The following is a 21,412-nucleotide window of genomic DNA, read 5'->3' on the forward strand; positions in this document are numbered from 1 at the left end:
CTTCTGAGTTGAGCCAAATACCTTAAAGTCCAGGAGCAGTTCCTTTGAAATGAATTTCAATTACCCACCTGCTTTGAATCACAAGCCTGTTACATGGTTTGTTGGACCAGGGCCTCCAGGAAATCAGAATCTGGTCTCCACACTCCAAATCTTTCCTGAGCTTTCCAATAATGGTTTGAATAACAATTCTCTCATTTAAGATTTCTACGCATTTGCTAACAGGTTGGCTTGATAAAGAGTATCAGGACAGTGAACTGCCTGTAGCTGTCAGCTCATATCCTCAAACTGCAAATTGTGCAAAATTCTGCCTTTATCTGTGCATGCCTTTGTCCCTAACTGAGGAGGAGGCGCAGATATTTAGCTGCAGTTACATTTTGGTGCTTCTCACATAATAATACACAGTCTGTGGCCCAAATTCAGCTCCTGGTTAAATTGGTAAGTGTTCTCCCTGTTTGTGTTGGCATCCAAGAAGCAAAACGCATTAACAAACTTAGGTGCATACAGCACGTAGTTAAGTTTATGGGGATGGAAAGAAACACAAGAGCAAAGCTTCTCACTGTTTTCAGAAAACTGTGCTAATTGCCCCAAACATTGTGTAATTTCATATAAAAAATTTGACTGTTTCATGAATTATTCCACCCTTTTCTCTCAAGACCCCTACTCAGGAAATACTTTCTATTATATTTAAGTCCAAGGAATGTAAGCAGGACTTGAGCATCTGCTTAGCATCATGCAGGTGCTCACGTGTCCTCCCCAAACAAGAATTCTCTCCTGATTGACTCCCACGAGAACCAACGGAAAATGCGGCACAAGCTCTGTCATCTCTACTGAAGCTTCAGCTCCTCACTCCCTTCTTTTTTCCCCTTCCCACCCCTCAATTTCAAAAAAACAGGAAAGACAAGATTTGGAGATCAAGTCAAATGTCCAATTTATTTTTATAACTTGAAACTGGAACAAACGTTGTTTTGAACGAGCGTACAAATGAAATGGTAGACACATGCTGAACTCAACATTGTGACAATAAGGGAAAAAAAAGAGGCCAAAAATCTTGTACAGAGAATAAAAGGAACAATAAATATTTCACTAAGCCATATTGAAATGACCTCCAGCCATCTCAACATTTTATCCATAATAAAAAAAAAAGTGCTCTCGTTTTTTAAACAGAGCACAAATACCAAGCAATAATAAATAGTTCCAAACTTGTAGTAAAAGACAAAACCTCCAAGTAAACAACAAAAGCTCATACAATAAGTAATAGAAAAAGGTAATAAAAATATTTTGCCTTGCCGGTACAAATGCAAACAACTTAAATCAACGTTACTTTGCTTTGCAGTTCTAAAATACAAAGAGCACCATAAAAATGAGTTTGCCTGTGATAAACAAAACCTTGGACTGTCTTTTACATAGGACTGGGATGAAATGCTGATTTTTTTGACCCTTTCCTTAAAAATTGGTATTTTTCCTTTCTAAAACCAGGTTCTCAGACCTGTCCTGTTGCCACGGGAGTTGACTGGAGTTTTGCTCTGGACATCAAAGGCAGCAGGACTAGACACAATGGAAGTCATATATTGAACCTTAAAATAATAATAAAAAACTATTTAAATTGTGAAGAGAACTATGGCAGCATTCTAGCTCTTTTATGTGTATGTTATATTGTGCTTATGGCCTAGTAAACTACAGTTCTTCTAAGCAAGAAGAAAAGGAGGGCCATTTCATTATCACTACAGTCTGCAGAAACACAACCCTTGTGCTTTTGGGTGACTTATTGTTAGTTTCAGTGATTCAAGTCACAAAATTAGACAACTGCTGATGTTAGCTATCCTGGATAATTAAAAACAACAGGGAGACCAGAGCTCCTAAGCAAATGACACTAAAATGAAAGGTAAAAGTCCTTCTTAAATCAATGAATTGTGGACTGAAAATATGTGGTTAACTTCTGATCTTCATTACACCGATGCATGTCCAAGGGATTCTGCTGAGTTCTGTGACATGACTCTGGATTTATCTGAACGCCAGAGATCTGAATTTTCACCAAAAAGTGAAAATGTGCCTTTAAGGGACCACATTCCAGCCTCAGCTACGCTGGAGTAATCCAGGACTAAGAGCGATGAATAATTCCTGATTTATATCAGTTTAATTGAGATCCAGAATTTGTCCAGAAGTCTTAAGGGTACATTGTTCAAGCCAGAAAGACATATATCTGTTAGGTAGCTGGACCAAATTCTCCCTGCTGTCACACCCATGCCTCTCCAATTGCTCCAGCACTTCTGCACTGATGAAAGCAGCACAAGAATTTGGCATGGCAATATTATTTTTTTTTGTCGTTTATGTTTTAGTTTTACCGTCATTTCCTGCAACAGCGGTGAGCATTTTCTCCTTCTCCCCTTCACTAGAGCATCTTCTGCCACCTGTCTTCCCCTCGACCCAAAGGGAGAGAGCATGAGAGAGAGAGAGAGAGAGAGAGAGAGAAAGAACAGCAAAGGAGAGAGAAATCAAAAGGCGCAGGATTTCATCCCAGTCCCTCAAACATTCAGAAATTTATGGAATGTACAATTAGGAGTGAACAGCAGCAAAGCGGCTAATAACATGGACTGGCAAGACCTGTACACGGAGTAGGTCCTGTTCTGACAGGGAAGAGGAGGGCTATGCCTGGACCAATTTTACTTCAACCTGGTTACAGCTGTACCAACAGCGGCCCGTTTTACCATTTTATGTCAAAGTGGATGCAACAGCTCTCACTGTTTGCTATGAAACGACTGTCTTCCAGAGGGCGGTGGCAGGGCACGGGGAGCAGTGACTAAGGAGTGGCCGGGGGAGGGAAGATGTGTTGGACATCTTCTTGTTTGGAAGGGGGGGGGCGGCAAATCTCCTCTCTCTCTCTCGAATCTGCGGGGAAGCTGTGGGATGTCACCCCAGACACCTTTACGGGAACGGAATCTCATTTCACACGAATAGGCAATAACCATCCAGCCTGGTTCAACCATACCTGGTAAAACCTTGATGCAAGGGGTCCAGGCAACTTTGAAGTTATTTAGAGCCCTGTGGGAACAGCACTTTTTTGTAGGCCATTTCTGACAAAAAAAATATATATACAACTAAAATTATTTGTGAACAACAACAACAAAAAATTAAAATAAAAAAGCACTTAATTATTTTGTTTTGTTTCTTTTACTCAAAGGTCGTCTAACAACCCCCTTTTTTTCTGTACAATAAGGACTTCACATACAAATTTTTTTTTATTTTTGCAATATTTTATCCTGCCAAATTAAAAAAATATATTATGGCAGCCTGTTTGTTTGTTTTTATTTTTATTTCCAAATTCACTAACAAAAAGGTACATTAAATCCCTTTAAAAGGACAAGCGTACAGTTAAAAAATTACAAGCTTCAGTAAAAATACAGCAAGTGCCTACATCATATGAATCAACCAATATCAATATCCATTCCAGAAGGGGAAGGAAAGGTGGGAAGGGGAGAAAAAAAAGAGAAAAAAAGGTACAGGTCAGAAACGTGATTTTTTTTCTGCAAAGCAATAACAATATTAAGCACTTTTTTCTACATACCTTTTCTACATGGTGTAGCAATCACCTTTTAATCCCCAAATACAAGATTCTATACATTTTTGAAATAAAAATTCAACACCCAAGGCAGAAAAAAAATTTACTAAAACTCAAGACTTTACAGTTACAGTGACAAGAACAAATTTATAGACCCACCATTTAAATTTTACTGCAACATTTTCAAGGAAAAAAGAAAAGGTTTTTTTTTTTTTCTTTCTGGTTTTGTAAAATGCCCAGGCATTCTCCATTATTACAAATACTGGTCCACTTTTACAGTAATCAAGAAATTTTAATATATATAATATATACTAAAACCCCGTCACCAAAAGAAAACAATATACACATGGCCATTATGGCATTTTTTTTAATAACCTATTAAGCAAACTTTGAAAAAAAAAAGATTGCTCAAACACACATACACACAATTTCTTTTTTACCCTTGTATGTATTCAATACTGTAAACGTATTTTAAGACAGAGTGCACTAAATTTAACTTTTAAAAAAAATTAGCCGTTGTTCCTGAATTGTTTTTTCTCATTCAATGATAACAACTTGTAATTTGTGTCATTTGAGTTTTAATTCAGCAGTAAATCATTTCCATTCCATTTCCTAAGCAGCGTTGTCCTGAAAAAAAAAAAAAGGCTGAGAATAATTCAGCTAATGGATGTCCGAAGTTGTGCTGGGTATACATCTTCATTTGATTGGGTCTTATGGCATTTTCATGTCCACTATCTTCAACCAGTAATTTTTTTTTTTTAAGTAAATGTGGCTCTTTTTTTCTAAAGAATGTACTTTTCTTGTTTTACTTTTTTTTTTTAAAAGTCTTTTCATTTCACAAAAACATTTTGCATTTGTCTCAAGAGACTCAAATAGGAAGATCAGTTTTCAAGGCACTCACGTCAAATTGAATGGCAGTAGAAAAACTGTCCAATAAATTATTTTTATTTATTTTTCTTTATAGTGCCAGTATTGTGAATGCCATGCTTAGCAACACTGACACTTAATCTCAGCTGTTCCCTTACAGTTTAACCCACCTTTGGGCCAAGTAGAAGGATATGATGTAATTTCTTGTTGAGAAGCCATTTTCCTCTTAACCACAAACAAAAGCTTTAAAGTGCGGGTCAACATAATTAAAATCTCTAACCATAATTGTCCACTGTTTGCTAATATTAGTTGTAAAAGGCTTTTAAAAATTTGGAATTTGAAAGTAGAGCAGGTGCATTTTTCTTTTCTTTACTTTTTTCTGTTGTAATGCTTTTATCTGAATACAATTCCATTCTGTTCCTAATTAAGTCAAGGGGAAAACTCTTACTGACTTCAGTAGGAGCAGAATCTTGCCAAGACAGGTAAATCAACTAGATTTTATTTTTCCCTTCCTTATAATAACATCATTGTACATCATATAAGATAGTTCTAATATTTTCATTCGTAAACCAGATGCCTGTAAGTTGAGGCTTTTCATTGAGAAATTCACACTTTCCCATCCTCCAGTAATTATTCTAACTGCAGCAAATCTGAACTAAAGTAGATGTCCTGAACAAAAATTTATGATTTTGCGGTTTAAAAAGAAAAAAGATGGACTTTGGCTGCTCCAAGATTTAAAAGGAATATTACAATAGTCAAGATGTAGTTTTGCTGTCTCTGGGAAGAATGGTGGGAGGGAAAGAGGGAGGGAAAGACACCCCAAAAAGTGACAAAATGGCACTGTTATGTTGACATAGCTTTTAACAAGAAGAAGAAACTATCCAATAGTAATGCACAATTAAGAATCTTTCTGGGGTTTTAATGTAGCTGCTTTCTGCACCTATATTTTTTTTTGTTGCCATAACTTTAGTGATTAAATCCATCTAGAAAAGGCCTCTATCACCAGCGACATTGTCAGTGCTACATATTCCATCCAATTCCAAAAGAAAGTGCTAATTTTCAAGATTGTTATTCGCTGTACAATTTTGTTTTCCCTAATCTTCAAGGTTATTTAAGAAGAGGAAAGGAAAAAAGAAAGGAAAAAAAAAGGAAGAAAGATTTCTGTTCAAATGTTGGCTTCTTCACAAGAAATTACACATGCTTAGCTTAAATTTCAACAAAGCAGCGGCCCAAAAATTATAATTTAAAAAGATACGTTTCTCCCCTACAATGCAAGTAATCTCAGGCTACGACTGGGTAAAATTAAAAAGGGATACCCAACAAAATTTTAAAAGAAATTTAAACAGAAAGAATAAAAAAAAGTACCTGCACATGCCAAAAAATTACAAAAACCCAATAAATACAGAAATTATTGCACAGTTAAAAGGCTCCACAATTTTTACTGCCTTAATCAACCCTCGGGTTTAATAGAACTTTGCAGACACAGGTTATATTTCAAGTGCCAAAGTCTGGCACCTACCATAGTTAGGCTAAGTTATGTTTACGGAGGCAAGTTAGGTCATCTTTTCTCAGTTGGCAATAGTTAAACTGTACAAATAAAATGTTACCTAGACCCCTGAAATTTAACCTAGCGGGGGCGGGGGGGGGGGGCCTTAGCTTCTTTCTGCCTGCTCAATTTTGACGTCATTTGTCAGCAAATGTTCTCCATGCCACTTTTTCATGTGTTTCTCCAGGGTGCTGTAAACACTGAAGGGCATCTGGCAAATGTCGCAGCGGTAGACCTCCTTCCCTATCTGGCCATGCGTTTTCATATGGCGCGTCAGCTTACTGCTCTGGGCACATGCATAGTTGCAGAGCTCGCATTTGTAAGGCCGCTCTCCAGTGTGGCTCCGACGGTGCACCGTCAAATTGCTGCAGTTCTTAAAGACCTTGCCACAGTACTCACATGTATCGCTCCTGCGCCCTTCCTTCGAACTGGGTCGCCCGGGGCCGGGACCGCTGATGTGGGGGGTGCTGCCTCCGCTCGCCGTGCCGCTGCGCCCTGAGAGCCCCCCGTCCAGCATGTCCCCCGGCGGGGTGGAGAAACGCAGGCTCCCGTTCTCCGACGAGTGCTCAGAAGAGGTCGCGAAGGGGGATTGTCGGGAGTCTGTGAATCCAAGGAACGGATCCTTCATGAAGTGCCGCGATGCTGCGTACCCTACCAGCCACTGAGAGTAAACGTTTTCGGAAGGTATTATTGTTGCTGGTGGCAAGTCCAAATCTTTCTCGACCTTTATTCTTTTAGAGGAGTTGTTTAAACTGGGGCTCGTGATAGGCGTCGGCTTGCGGGGGAACAAGTTTGGGAAGGGTTCACCTGGGCCAAAGTTTCTTCCGTTGACCGTCCCTTCCTCAGTGCGGTCCAGCTCTCCTACCACTGAGTCTTCGTCACCTGGATCTCTCTGACAGAGGTCTCGAGGACACAAGTCTCGCTGGTCAGAAGACCTTTTCATGAAGCTACTCCTCTTCTGTTTTTCAGCTAGCATGTCATTATATTGCTGGATGGCACCTAGACTTACATTCTCGATGACTTTTCCCAGGACAAGGGATTTCTCGTCTGGCAGTGACTTGGAGCCGTTTTCTCGGTTACGACTCAGCTCCGAGTCCATACTGAAGCTCGACTCTGGTCGGCTCTCATTTTCGAGCTCCTCTTCCTCCTCCTCCTCCTCTTCCTCTTCTTCATTGTCATGGCCCAGGGAAGGATCACTCTCATTCCTGAAATCTGCCTCACTGGATTTCAGTCCCTCTCCAGTGAGCTCACTTGTGCCCGGCTCAGGGGAACTAGTGGTGGACAGTCCGTCATCTGACCTGCCCGTCATGGAGCCAGCTTTATGCATATGCGTTTTCATGTGGCGTTTTAGCTTGCTGGCCTGGGAGCAAGCGTGGTCACAGAGCTGACACTTGTAGGGCTTTTCTCCTGTGTGACTGCGCCGGTGCACGATAAGGTTACTCTGGAACTTGAATGTTTTCCCACAAAATTCACAGGACTTGCTCTTGGCCTGAGGCTGGGGAGGCGTAGTGCTGCTGGGGGGCATGGGGGGCAGTGGTGGGGTGCTCAAAAAAGGTGATTTAGGACTCGGCTGGAAAGGATTCAACAGGCGATGCATAGGGTTGGTACGACTGGGCGAGACTGGCGGAGGGGTGGAACTGTTTCCTGCCAGCTCTCGAAGCCTTCTGGAGAAATCCATCGCTGGGGACTCAATTGCCATGGGGTTTAAACGCATAACTCTGTCAAAGGCACTGGGATGCTGGGCAACTAACCCCATTTCTTCGGCACTAAGGCGATGTGGATCCAGATGATGACGAGGCGGTGGGCTGAACAGCGGAGGCGTGTTTGGGAGCCGACCCTCACCAAAGCCAGGGTGTTCGCGCAAGATGGGTCCTGTCATCCGCAAAAGATTGAAAGGGTTGTTGTCTCCAAGGAAATTCATCAGCGGGGACTGTGCAACAGTCTCCGGTCCCAGAGGAGGAGGGATGGTGATGCGTGGAGTAAGGGAACTGTTTGAAGGGCTTGTTTCCAGGTAGATGCGGAATCCATGTGTGTTCTGGGCATGCTGAAGCAAGAACCAAGCGCTATTAAAAGGCTGCTTGCATGTTGTGCAAATATAGCTTGAAGGCTCATCTTTACCTATAAAAGAAAAACAGAAAGAACACTCAAAAAAATAATACAGCGGAGAACATTTAAATACAGTTGGCATGTGCTTTATTTTGCTAACACATTTCCTCCTTGGCATTTCTGAAAGAAGGACTTAATTGCAATGTATTGACTGATATAAATTGTTGAACAGCACATTTACTCACCACACTTATTCACTTAACATGTATGATAAATATCACACATACGCATTGGTGCTATATACGTTTATATCCTCTAACTTGCAAATAAAACCTTCCTTTATGACGCATAAGGATCAAAATCCTTTCACGTGTTTATTCCACAAAAAGGAATTTGTTTCAAGGGATTTATGACTACAGACAAAGACCAAGGAAAATGCGGTGTGGTAGGTTTTACAAGGCACCTGCGAGGAGCTTCAGTGTCATTTTCACTCTTTCATTTTATGTTTTTATACACTTCATGCAGCAGTCCCCTGAGATCTTGCTGAATTTAATTTATACATGGTTCAGTCATGCCAGCACTTCCATTTTTAAAATACTATGTAGGTATTTAGCTACACAAGTCCTATTCAAGTCAACAGGAGCTTGGAAAACGCACCCTTGCATAAACCACTTTGACATTCTTTTTGCCAAAACACCAAGAAGCCACTCAAATGAAACATCCGGTAATCAAAGCCGACAGCACAGTTGCAATTAACAGTAACAAATGTCGGGCCGTGCTTGAACTGGGTCCCAAGAATTTCTGAGCCTGAGCCTGCCCTCCAATGCAGAAACGCTCACTGGAGCCAAAAACATTGTTCTGTTTGCCTTTCTAGCCTCTTTGAACGACTGCATAAAGGTGGAAAGCATTCCTTTAACCTTAATTCAGCTTTACATAAAGGACAGGTGTGGACAAGTCTGCACTACAATCATAATTTTTGCTAGCTAGAAAATTCCAGTTCTGGGCACAATATAAACTATGTGCTATCTTCAAAAAGCACTTTCCCCCCCTCTCCTTTTTTCAGTGCCTCTGCAAGACTCTGATAAATTCATAAATATGTGTCAACTTAAAAATCATGATCCAGGGTTTATTTTGTTGTTGTGGGTCTGTTGTTTTTTTTTTTCTTTTAAATGAGGGGGAGGTTTCCTAAAAACCCCAACTACTCATTTTGGAAAATCTAGAATTAATTTCTTGCTTGTTTGTTTGTTTATGAAAGCACATATTTTGGCTAGCAATGGTCCCACTGCACCTAAAGGCACTAAACTTCCTGAAAGTTCAAAGCTTGAACCAAGCTTCCCGCCTGACCCATATCTGCATAACGACCCGAACAAAGCCCAATCCCAGCCCTTCCGCAGGAGCTCGGATCCCAAGCTGAACTACACAACCCCTTTCTAGACAGGGGCACTCCAATTCACAGAAGCCTGTTGCATGAGCTTGAAAATGAAAGAGTTTATAAGGTGAACAGAACCATATTATCGAAACTACCTTTGTAAAGAGAAATGACTCATAGCAGTCAAAAAAAAAAAAAAAAAGGAAAAAATTTAACTCAGGCACACCAGGCGAAGCAGGATTGCTGCTGACTGAATTCCCCTCTTCTGGCTGTTGCAGGAATGGCTGCTGCTAACAAAACCTACAAAACCTTAGACAAGGAGGCTAGAAGATTATCTGCCTACCTATCAGCCTGTCAGTCTATCTAATCTTATCACCCAATGAACATCCATAAAAGCGTAAAGGAAAAAGCATCTATCAGATTGAGACTTATTTACAAAGGTAGGTGATAAATGTGGTGCAGCTCCTCACGCTCCTATTGATTTAGTAGGGCTATTGCTGTGGATAGCAGCTTCAGACCCCGATTTCGGAGAAGCCGGCTCTCCACAGCCAAGAAAAAACCTACACGACACAGCGGGCGTTTCTGCCTGGCTGACATGGCCCCTGTGCCCCAGCCCTGCGTCATACGGGACAGACACAGTTGCTTTGATTAATCTCTAACGACCGCTGTTGGAAAAAACACAAGTTTGGGAAGTGTACTCAGCTTGGAAAAAGTGCCCGTAACTGCTATTGACATTAATGAAAGCCACATACAAACACGGAAAGGAACTGATACATTATCCCTTGAAAATCTACTCAGCACTGAGGCAGTTAGGGAGTTTTATGTCAGCTGTGCGGCCAAAGCAACGGTAAATGCTCCCATTATTACTTCAAATATTTAAATTTCTGTTTCTTACAGAAATATGATGAAAATGTCTAGACCTTTAACTTTTCTTGCACGACAACATGTGTAGTATAAAAAGTGACAGAAATCACTGAGGCAGACTAAAGTATATAACATACTCTGTCAAAAGCTTTTTTTAACAATATGTTTTACCTCAGCTCACCCTAGAATAGATTTTAATAAAGCCCCTTCTGAAGTGTGATCTAATAGCAAATGAAGTGCAGCATCTTACAAGGTCATATATCTTCAAATTAAAGAGTGCTCTGCACCCTTCACCTTCATTTTATCCACTCTAATTAATCGATTTATTACCCACAGCTGTTCGATTCTTTCATTTTTAAAGTCACAGCATGCATTCTTTTTTGTTGTGGGGTTTTTTCTTCAAAAAAATAAAGTCTGTGAGTATGTGTGCGTGTGCATGCATTCTCCTTGCTTAGCTCAAGAGCTGACAGGAGGAAGAAGGCAGCTGTGTATTAGATGACGACGACGACAACAGCAACACGTTTACTTCAGCAAAGGCACATACGTAAGGAGAAAAATTCCTGAGCATGCTGAGGATCAAGGCCAATCTAAAACCGAAATGGCTGATTAAAAAAATTACCCTCAAAATGGCAGCTAGCTGGATGCTTGCTACTACATGTTACATGGAATTGAGATGTTTTGTTTTGTTTTGTTCTCCAAAACTTCAGCTTTGTGAAATTCAAGTGAGAAAAGTAAATCCCCCTCCTTTCTACTTTTCTTTCAAACAGAGCAAATTAGTGCTATTAATGATCTAAGATTTACAAGCTAGCAGTCATAAAACAGTCTTCTCTTCCTTTTTGTTTTGTTTAGCTTTTATGCTCCTTAACACTCCTCTTCAGGAGACCCCGACACAACGGCAAAATTGACTGCAGGCTGCCTAGCTACCAATCTCTGACTGCTTCACGAGTGTTTGTGTGTGCATGCCTGTGTATATATATATTTTAACTTTTGCAACCCTCAAAGTCTCTCCCTAGACTCCCCGTTTAAAAAAAAAAAAAGAAAAAATAAAATAAAATGTTCATTTCCATATTATCACTTCATGGTTATCTTGCCTAGAAGTTGCCCTGAGCAGTGTAGATGCTCACTTTTAAGAACAGAACAATGTCAAAAAGTCTTTGAAGATCCACTCTGAACATTTTTATATTCAAAAACTTGCTAAATATTTTAAACATGCCCAGAAACAGCCGCATATTGCTCAAGAATGATCCTTATATTTAATAATGCAGTGCACCTACACTATAAAACTCTTTGTTATACGGCTACTTTTGATATATGGCTATCTTAATCCCTTGCCACCTGCACTGAAGTCTGTCTAAATACCCACTTTATGACAACTAGCTATATAGGCTTTGCCATATGCAGTCTTTATCACTTTAGCATGTGCTTGACTTTGAGCATGTGAGTAATCAACATCAGTGAAACTTAAGCATAGGCTGAAGTGCTCTGTTGGATAGCGATGAAATTATTCATGTGCTTAGAATTAAGCACAAGCCAAGACTTCATTAATACTGTGCAATGAATTGCACATGGATTCAACCCTACAGTCTGTAACTAGGCATGATTTTTGGGACTGATGGCTCAAATATAATTTTTTATCTTTATATTAGTTGGGAGATACAGTGTACACACGAGACATCCAGGCCACAAGCCCTGAGCAGTCAATAGTAGCTTCAAGGTTGCACTGAAGCCAAACAAATACAGCCACTGGAGTTCAGACATGACACAGGTTTGCAGGTCTGGATTCTACTGAGACACAGGTGTACAGGTTCAGAAATATTGATTTGAAGGCTAGGAAGGACTGTGAAATTAATTAAAGAATGAGAGGACTGGGATAAATCTTAAGGGTTGCCCCTGTCCAATTCCTGACCCAAGGGATGTCCGTATCTATGCATCTATTCATATCTATGGCAGATGATCCATTATCCCACTTCAAAGGCTACCTGGATGGGGAGTCTACAACCTTCCCAAAGTCCACTTCATTCCTTCTCTCCTTTACCATCATGAAGGTTCCCCAGATGCCTAATCTAAATCTTTCTTCCTGCAATTTAAGATCATACCTACGTGTACATGAAAAACACAGGAAACAATTTAATCTGCACCTCACATACAGGTATCATCCAGCCCAGTGATTTGCAGTTGAACCACTTAATGTCTTTTAGCACCCCCTTCTCCCAACTTGATTTGGAAATGTCGAGTGAGAGAGAATTCACTATGTATCGGAGTAGTCTGTGGCAACGGTTGACTATCTTCAGTATTAAGAAACCTGTCTTCTTTCTGATTCGAATTGCCGAGTTCAACTGCCAACCATTAGAACTTGTTATGTTTTTATCTGGTAGATTAAAAATCTATTTAGCATCTTCTGCCTAAGCAGGTAATTATAAACTATGAACTTATTGAACACTCTTGCCTTTTCTGCGTATTATGACAAAAGATGGTCTTTTCCAGAAATATTAAAATGTGTTCCCTCCATTACTGCATGACAGATTATGTTCTGTTTAAAATGTCAAAGCAATAATGAGCTTTTCTCTCTTTCATGAACAGCACAAAACAAAGCTAAATTCAGATCCCGCCTCCCAAATTCTGCCCTTACAGGGGGCAGTGAGAAAAGACAGGTCGGTTTGCCCAGCCCAGAACAGGAGTAGCCTGGGTCTGTGGACATTCATCCCACCCCACCAGGCAGCCTGAATCCCCTGACTTATCTGTTCTCTGCAGTCTGACTTGTATCATTACTGATACGCAGATCTTCCTTGCCCAGTTGGTACATGACTTTCTATATACCCTGAATGCTGAGCGCCTTTGCCCTGGAGATAAATTTCCTGCAAAATATCCTCAGTTATTCCGGATACCATCAAACAATAATCAGTGTGAGATAAGAACTGTTGAGAATTCATTATTTTCTGCTGGGCTACAGTGACATCCAGTGCCTTACGAATCCTCCCCTCAGCATGCCTGAATAATTCCATTAGCTATAACAGAGAATTAACTCCCCACACACACTTTTTAATCACCCACCCATAACCCCTGCCAGGACTGCGGTGAGGACCTGCAGTCAGGTCCACATAACCACTGCCATTCTTTAACTCTAGCAATACTTTCCAGATAATGTTTCTGGTTCCCTTTAAAAAGTTACAACAGCAGCAATAAAAATGTTAAGGAATTTTAATGCTGCTTTACTGCACCTTTAGAAGTTCAGGAAAAGTAGAAACTTGCAAGCTTTAAAGAAAGGACACCTTTTATTGTAGCACTCAGGAAGAGACATGTATCAAGTTCCTACAATCTTTCCACCAATGTTACTCTCTTCACCACTCAATTTTTAATGATAATTTAAATAATTACTCCTTGTTATTATGATGGTTACTCTAATAATACCAATAAAGGTAGCATGGATGCTCCATAAAAAACACACCTTTAATTGAATTATTATTAAATTAAAACGCCATAATTGAGAACACTAGTTTAACAAGTCTCCTTATAAGACCAGCTGACATTAAAGAGAAGGGCATTAAATACTGGAAAGATTTAGTGCTTCATAGTGAAGAAAATATATGGTTATATATGGTTTGACAGGTCACCTACACAAGGGCCAAATACTTTCCAGGTGTCTGCAGTGTGGATCTGCAGTATGAACTATACCGGTTCATACCCGATGCTTGACTGGGTATGCAAAAATGTCTCTAATACAGGTATTTCTGCTGAAGAGGGTTTATAAACCATATTACCACTCTAAATTATCCAAGTTAGCAAGAACATTTACTTGCATATGTTTATGATTGAACAAACATATGCTGAGCATACCCAATATTGAGAGTTTTACCGTTTTACCCTCCCTGCACTCCCTAGGGTGTTTGGAAGTGCTGCTACCTCCATTTCAGAGGGACTGATGGTCTCAGTAAAAAAGACACAAGTGTGAAGAAGGGTCCAAGCCTGGGCGAGGATCGCCACTGCCAGTCCAATGCCAGTCACTAGTTTTAAACACCAAACGCAAAGGAATCATTTCTCTTTATACCCCTCTCCATTTTAATTTTGTTTTGATGGCAACACGAGCTGAAGATACAAAACAAGTGCAACTCTTCTATCCATCCCCAGAGCTAACACAGTGCATCCATCCCTACACTGCCTTGTCTAAAGAAAGGGCTCGAGAGAGTCTTGCAGCACATCCTGCTGAGGGTGATGGGGGCTATCACCAACAATTCATAAAGTAAGCATCAACTGGCAACTAAAGTTCGTGTTTTATGACTTAGCAAGACGCCTGCAGTCTCACAACCTAAGCACCTCCAATTCTCCACTCAGATAAACAGCCACTCTCTCTTGTAAAGCTCAGCCAACCTGAAGTGCATCTCAGTCAAGAAGAGGAGATGAAGGTTTAGGTGCAAGAGCCCAAGCATGAGGGGCCACAGAGCCTGTCATCATCTGGAAATGGGGAATCTCAGGATGAGGTCGGTGAAAGGAAAGAATGTGACAGGGAAACAAAAATGAAATGTTTTTAAGATGTGGATGGAAAAATAAGGGTGTCTGAGGAAAGGAGGAGAAGTAACCAAGAGGTTTTACTTCTCAGTACAGAATCTTGTTTCCTCCCATACTAGGCCCTGTTCTCTTTTTCTACCTTGCCTCTTGAATAGCCTGTCTCCTCCAGTGCCATCTTCAAACAGAAGAAAATTCACAAATGCAATATTCTTCTCCCACACACTGCCTGCGGGTTTTACAGCTTTCCCCATCCTGTTTCTACCTTGACTAGTGAGACTGCAAGCTCTCTACAGAGATTATGCAAGAAGCTTTATGCCGGGAGAACCTACAAACCCCACAAGACCCCCTCATTCCCAGCACTGATTTTAATTAGTAATACCAATATTCTCAAGAGCATTTTCTACCTGTTGAAAAAGATCTACGATAGCACTGGTTGATACCAATATTAAAATATATTAACATTACACTACTATTAATTCTTTCTATGCTAAAGTCAACTGCCAAACTCTGGTTTTGGTGGATTAAATGCTGCCCCAATTTTGGTGGCCTATTTTATTTTCTGAAGCCATTTGTGCTTTTCTATTAGGCAGGACTGCAAATTGTCTGTTTATCATTTTTGTAATAATAAATATTTTTTTTGTCAAATGAACTATTTTATCGTATGAGTGGAAAGCCAAACAGATTAATTATCAATCACATAGTCGAGAAGTCAGACTGTCATGCTGTCTACAGCCAATCTTTCATAATTCCAAGAACAAAGAGCATGAATCCTTGAAAGACTTAGAGATATCAACCTAATGCCTTAAAATCGTACTCTTAGATAAACTCTTATTTGAATTACTCTGATATGAAATCAAAGTAGCTCCGATGACCACCATTCTGGATTTTGAATTTTTCCAGATAAACTATACCAGGTTATTACAAACAAGGATCTAAACTAGGCTTATATGAATATATCAAGTTGTGATTAATTTTTTTTTTCATTAAACTTTTCCCAGAAGCATTTTATGTGTCCTCTCTGGCATTTATACTCACAAAAAAAAAAGGAGACTGCAGGCAGACTACAGCCATGCATAACACAAACAGATGCTTCCTGCTTCTTAATGGACACAGGTGACCTTTGGCTGAAGATGCAGCTTGTGTTCAATAGTCCCATTTTCTGTGAGACTTAATCATACCTCAGATCCGTACTGCCAGATTCACATAAATGAGCCAAATGCACAGCTCAGTTTAATTTCTAGTGCATTACAAAATGGCAATATTATATTTTTAGGTATAAAATGTCAATAGTCATTTTGGGCAACTTCCTTCTGGATGTCCAATTTCTCATTCCTTAAAAGAGCTTGTGGCTTACTGGAAGTTAATGTTCAGCCTACAGAAGTAAAAGAAATGCTTTTACTTAGTGCAGAAAAAGAAAGAAAAATGCATAGCAAAAATTGGAACTCCCGACACAGGGATTTTGACCCAGAAGCACTATCAAAATGGAAGATAAAACACATGTTTGTCATCTCTGAACACCTTCGTCTAATTGGTGTTAAATTCTAAAATACAAAGGCAATTTATAAAGCAGAGAAAGGGAGAAGTGTGAAAAGTAAGGAGCAAACAAGAAAATCAATATTAAAAGATCAATAGTGACTGAGTTAACTTTTAAATTAGCCCTTCGTGATACAACAGTTTCAATTGACTCCACCTTTAGCATCTAAACAGCTTTGTGTCTTTTAGTTAGTTTCTCTGAACCTAAGACATCAGCTAGCAGACTGAAAGGATGCTTTACAAACCTGCTGTATAAAATAGTGAAAACTATCAGTGAAAATAAGGAATGTAATACGGGGGGGGAGGAAATGCAGCCACTCATGAGATGAAAAGACTATAGGACTACCCATGGCTGGTGGTTTAATATATAGGATTCCATTTACAGCATTCATGAAAACCCCTTGTACTGCTCAAGGACACTTTTAGGCCTTTTCTTTGCATAAGGTATTCAAATGCGTTTGAAATAATGTCAGTCTTTTCTACAACATATGAAATATGCCAGCAGCTTCCCTTTAAATCAGTTTCCTGTAAGTAGTTTTGTTTGAAAACTGGCAAGTGCTGGGATTTTTTTTTTCCCACAGACTTTTCTAAGGTGCCATTTTCTCATCTTACAAGCAAGAATTCTCAGTAATCTGAATAGGAACTTAAAGGAGGATACATAAAGGAAATTGTCCATGTCATATAATGGAAAAATAAAGAGTAAATTAGGAAACAATAAAAAAAGCCAAAGGGTGAAAACAAATTTTCCTGTTTTTTTCCCCAGGAGTACTTCAGTCTGTCTTACTAAAACTATTTCTTAAGGGTATTAGGTGCCTATTCATAGTTAGTAAATGAAATAGCATTTTTGTTTTAATTCATTGCTTCTTTAACAAATGCTAACTCCCATCTCTGCTTCTTTAAATCCACAAAATCTCCACGTTCAATCCTAAGAAGTATTATAAAGGCTGTAAATCTTGTTTTAATGGAATGTACATTTAGCTATGAGGAGATAATTGACGTTATGGAGGGCCTAGATGCTGAATTATATAGGTTATCTAATACAAAGGGGACTCATTACCGAAGCACTACAAACAAGTAGTAATATATGTATATTGTTCTGAGTGGCGTTATAGCAAAAGTGTTCGGGTCTGCAGGGATTTATAAAACACAAGAAAACAGCAGACATGCACTTGTAAATTTGTCTCATTTGTCTCTGAAGTTAAAGGTTATTCCCTTGATCTGAATTTGTAATAAAAACATGCTAGACTAAGGTTTGTAGAGAATGTTTGAATATGTAAATTGTGTATAATGATAGGCAATTATAGGGTAAAAACTGGACCTTATGAATGTTACAGAATTGCATGGAGCATCAAAGTATTTTCCTTCAGATGAAATATTTATCTTTTATGCATGTTATAAGCACTTTTTCAAAGGTATTCAGCAACCTATTTGAGTGGAGAGTTGACAAAAATCAAACCATTACAACCAACTAAGACTGTGGGCTTATGCACAGGAGAAGCCACAGCTTTTTACAAAATATACATAATAAATCTCTTGAACTAATGGTTCCGGAGATGGATCCTCAAGGACAAGTTCCACTGATTTTCACTCTCTTAGATGAAAGCTGGTCAGATGTTTCTGGATTTTTTTTAAGAAGATCTGGGGGTGGAAGTGTGGGGAGGGAGGCTGGGGAAAATAACTAGGTAAGAATGTGAATTTTCTCGGACTGATTCAATGAAGCCCCATTTCCCCTTCAGTTCGTTGGCTGCTGTTTTCAGGGAATAATATTAAACAAAAAAAAAAAAAAAAAAGGATGCTGCATCGAGATAGAAAGGAGTAAAGCTAGGAGATGATACTGTAGTTTATGCTACTGAAGATAAGGTTTTCTCCTTCTCTGAGCACGACAGTCTGTTCAGGTTAACCAACTGCAGTGTTAGAATAACTCCAGCCGACTTGTCACAGAGTACAAAAGTCATCAGCAACTGAATGTTCTTTTCTGCACCGCAATTAAGACGAATCAATACGACGTGCCACAAATGGTATTTTACTCTCAATAAGAACTCGGGCTGAGTTTATTCAGAATATTTTAGCGCTTCCCCAGGGGATTTTGGTCCGACGCAGATGGCAAATAAAGTACTCAGCCTAGGGCTAGAGCACATTATGCTAATTCTAATGTCAGATGTACTTTAATATACAGCTCTATTTAATCACCCCATTATTTCACATTTCCATATGAAAAACCTGCGGCACTTCTGCAGAGCTTTCACTCTGCGACAATGCCAGCTTCCTTCAACTAGCTCACTGCGAAAGAGAAAAGAAGACTGGTCATTCTCGCCAGTCAAAATGTTACAGTTTCAAAGTTTCAGTATTCCTGAATTTAAAGTGGGTCTTCCAGTGCAATTAGCAAATCGCTCGGCTAGAATGCTGATATGTACAAAATGCTAAGGAGGTGCAATTGAAAAAAAAAATAAAAAAATAAAAATAACAGCCCTCCCTCTCTACCTTATCCGCTCGCGTGCACCGACATGGGCAGACACACAGCTCAAATCTGCTTGCAGAATATTAATAATAAAAATAATGAAAATATTTTCACAGTGCAATTCAACCAATATTCTCAACACTTGTCACCAAAACACTGCTATTGCCTGCTGCATGGCTTCCGTTACTCAGAAGAACAGACATGGCTGGCACAGCTGCCAACCTACAGATGTCTCCGAATAAAACCTTCCTTGTGTATCAATAATTTTCGCCTGTAACAAACTATACTCTAATTAGGTTTAGAAGCCACACACCTTCAGCACGGGCCACTACCCAAATTATCTGCAAATTTACCTTGATACCACACCTCTGGTGACCACAGAATTTGAACCTATGAACTTGAAGGTAAAATGATTCAAAACTGGAATTACATTGAAAGGAACGAAGGAAAAAACTTTGCTGTGATACTGTTTTTCAAGCCAGGTAGACTCTCAATGTGCAGACAGGGAAAGCAGAAGCAATCCATGGAGCACCTCTTCAGCATCCAAGCTTTGCCTTCAGACTAATTCTGTGAAGGACTCTTAATTCAGCATTCGCATACAGTCACCAGTGAAATGAGTTTCATGGTCTCAACAAAATCTTCCCCCGTTTGGCATAATTGGGGCTCCATGACAACTAGCATTGCACATCAGGGGGAGCCAGGTCAGGACTGGATTATACCGAGCTGCTATTAGAGGAATGTATGAAGATTAAGTCGATCATTTTTTTTAATCATTGCATTAAACCTACAACATATTTCACACACAAAAAAGATCTATTTAGGAAAAGACCTACTTTTTTCTCCTCCAACCACCCAATCTGCATCCTTTAAAAATTGTTCAGCAATGCATGCAACAGCCAGCACCTGGGGCCAGATCTCACCTGGTTTCACTGTTATGCATCAACATTTAAAGATACAGAACCGCACTGCTGTGCCTTGGCACGGCATATGTCACAACTTCCATGTCCTAATTTGAACACAGCAGACGATATCCCTCACATTCAAGGCAGAAATCCTTCTATTTTTTGAGTTTTATTTTATTTTTATATCTATATACACACACATGTATGTGTATATATGTGTGTGTGTGTTTGTGTATATACGTACATGATTTGCTCTCTGTAAGACTGGCTATGAATACAGCACTATGCACAGAGGAGAAAGGGGGCTGAGGACAGGGCAGAGGACCATCCTTCCCCAGCTATTCCAACTAGACCTTCAAAAACACAGTCTTATCTTGGAAGAAGCATATACAACAGTTTCACCCTACTGGAAGTTTTGCCTGAATGGCAAATACAGCACAAGTTAATTTAATAAATCAGGGCAACTTTAAGATTTGTTTAAAGTAGAGAGTATCTCACCCTGAAAATGAGTAGTTAAATTCAAAGAAGAAATGAATGTTTAATATCTCAATACAAAGCACACCAAAGTCAATATGAAATTTTCCACTGGCTTCAACAGGCTCTGGATGAGGGTCTTCTTCCACCTTGGGATTTGTTAGTCTCAAGACACTGTCTTCAATGTAGGGATAAATCTGGTTTAAAAGAAGAGAACTGAGTTCACAGCAGCTATAAGCCTAAAGAACTCAGCTGTAAATATTTTAGAGGAATAAATGGAGACATATCTAGTGAAGTATCTTTTGCATCTTTAGTTAAAAGAAAAAGAGTTGAAATAGGAGAAATACATAAACTGAAATTAATCCTTGACAATTCTGTTGGTTTTTCTTATGCTGATATTATGTTGGTTTTTGGAAGTAAAAAAGGATAATAATAATTCTCCATAGATCTATCCCATTTCTTAGCTCACTTTAGATAAACTGACTGCATTCTTACACTCCGTTATTAAGAATTCTTTGAAAAAAATTGTAGCTGAGACTAGCAAAACATTTTTTTTTAATAACATATTTATTCTTGGCAATAAACAAATTTGTGCAATCCCATTCAATTTCCATCATTATGGAAATTTTTTGAATGCCAGAATGTCTGCAGACACATCTTACACTAAAGGGTTCCTACAGGACTCAAAAGTCCTGTAAAGGAAAATCCCAGACTGGGTGAACAAAGGAGAAAAACGAGCAGAAGCATTAAAAGTCTAAATACAAGGGGCAAGGGCGGGGGGGGGACGACAAGGGAAGAAGGAAGGTATAAAATACTTCAGATAAAAAAGAAAACCCATCAGTTAAGGAAGCAGGGATCCTGGGGGTTGCTCTAGATTAAGCAGTTAAATTGCAGTCTATGACTATGAAGTTGCAAAAGATCCAATCATACTTCCTGAAGTGCAAAGATAAAAATACAATTTTTGCTCCTTAAATAGGTGGGTGTTTTATGCCACTATAACACTATGGAAAATAATGCCAATGTTGGCTTAAAAGAAGATCCTAAAAACTTCCTATTTTATTTCTATACAATCCAGATTGATCACCTAAGAGAAGCATAATTAAACAATGCTAAGCATCCCAACCCCTTTGAGAATGCGCTGCCGAAAAATATTTTTAGAACAATCACTGTAGTAATTCTTCTTAGTTGTAGAAACACTCCAAATCAGAAAGTCAATTTTTCCTCTATTTGCAGAAGTGTGCTGGTTTTCACTGGAAAGGCGCCTGTGTTTTGTTTGGCTGCTGTTCATATACTG

At 39.4% G+C, this 21,412-nt stretch overlaps 1 protein-coding gene across 5 annotated transcripts in view; it reads right to left on the bottom strand.

The window, feature by feature from the left end:
* Positions 1-903: 903 nt before the first annotated feature.
* BCL11B (BCL11 transcription factor B) overlaps positions 904-21,412 on the bottom strand; it is a 104,901-nt gene continuing 84,392 nt past the window's right edge. For all 5 annotated transcript variants that reach the window (XM_054827971.1, XM_054827973.1, XM_054827970.1 and 2 more), the window contains one exon: positions 904-8,087. In XM_054827971.1, the coding sequence (XP_054683946.1) occupies positions 6,076-8,087 (2,012 nt within the window). In that variant the 3' untranslated portion in view covers positions 904-6,075. The remainder of the gene's footprint in view (positions 8,088-21,412) is intronic.

The sequence above is a fragment of the Grus americana genome, chromosome 5, assembly GCF_028858705.1.
Source record: "Grus americana isolate bGruAme1 chromosome 5, bGruAme1.mat, whole genome shotgun sequence".
NCBI lineage: Eukaryota > Metazoa > Chordata > Aves > Gruiformes > Gruidae > Grus > Grus americana.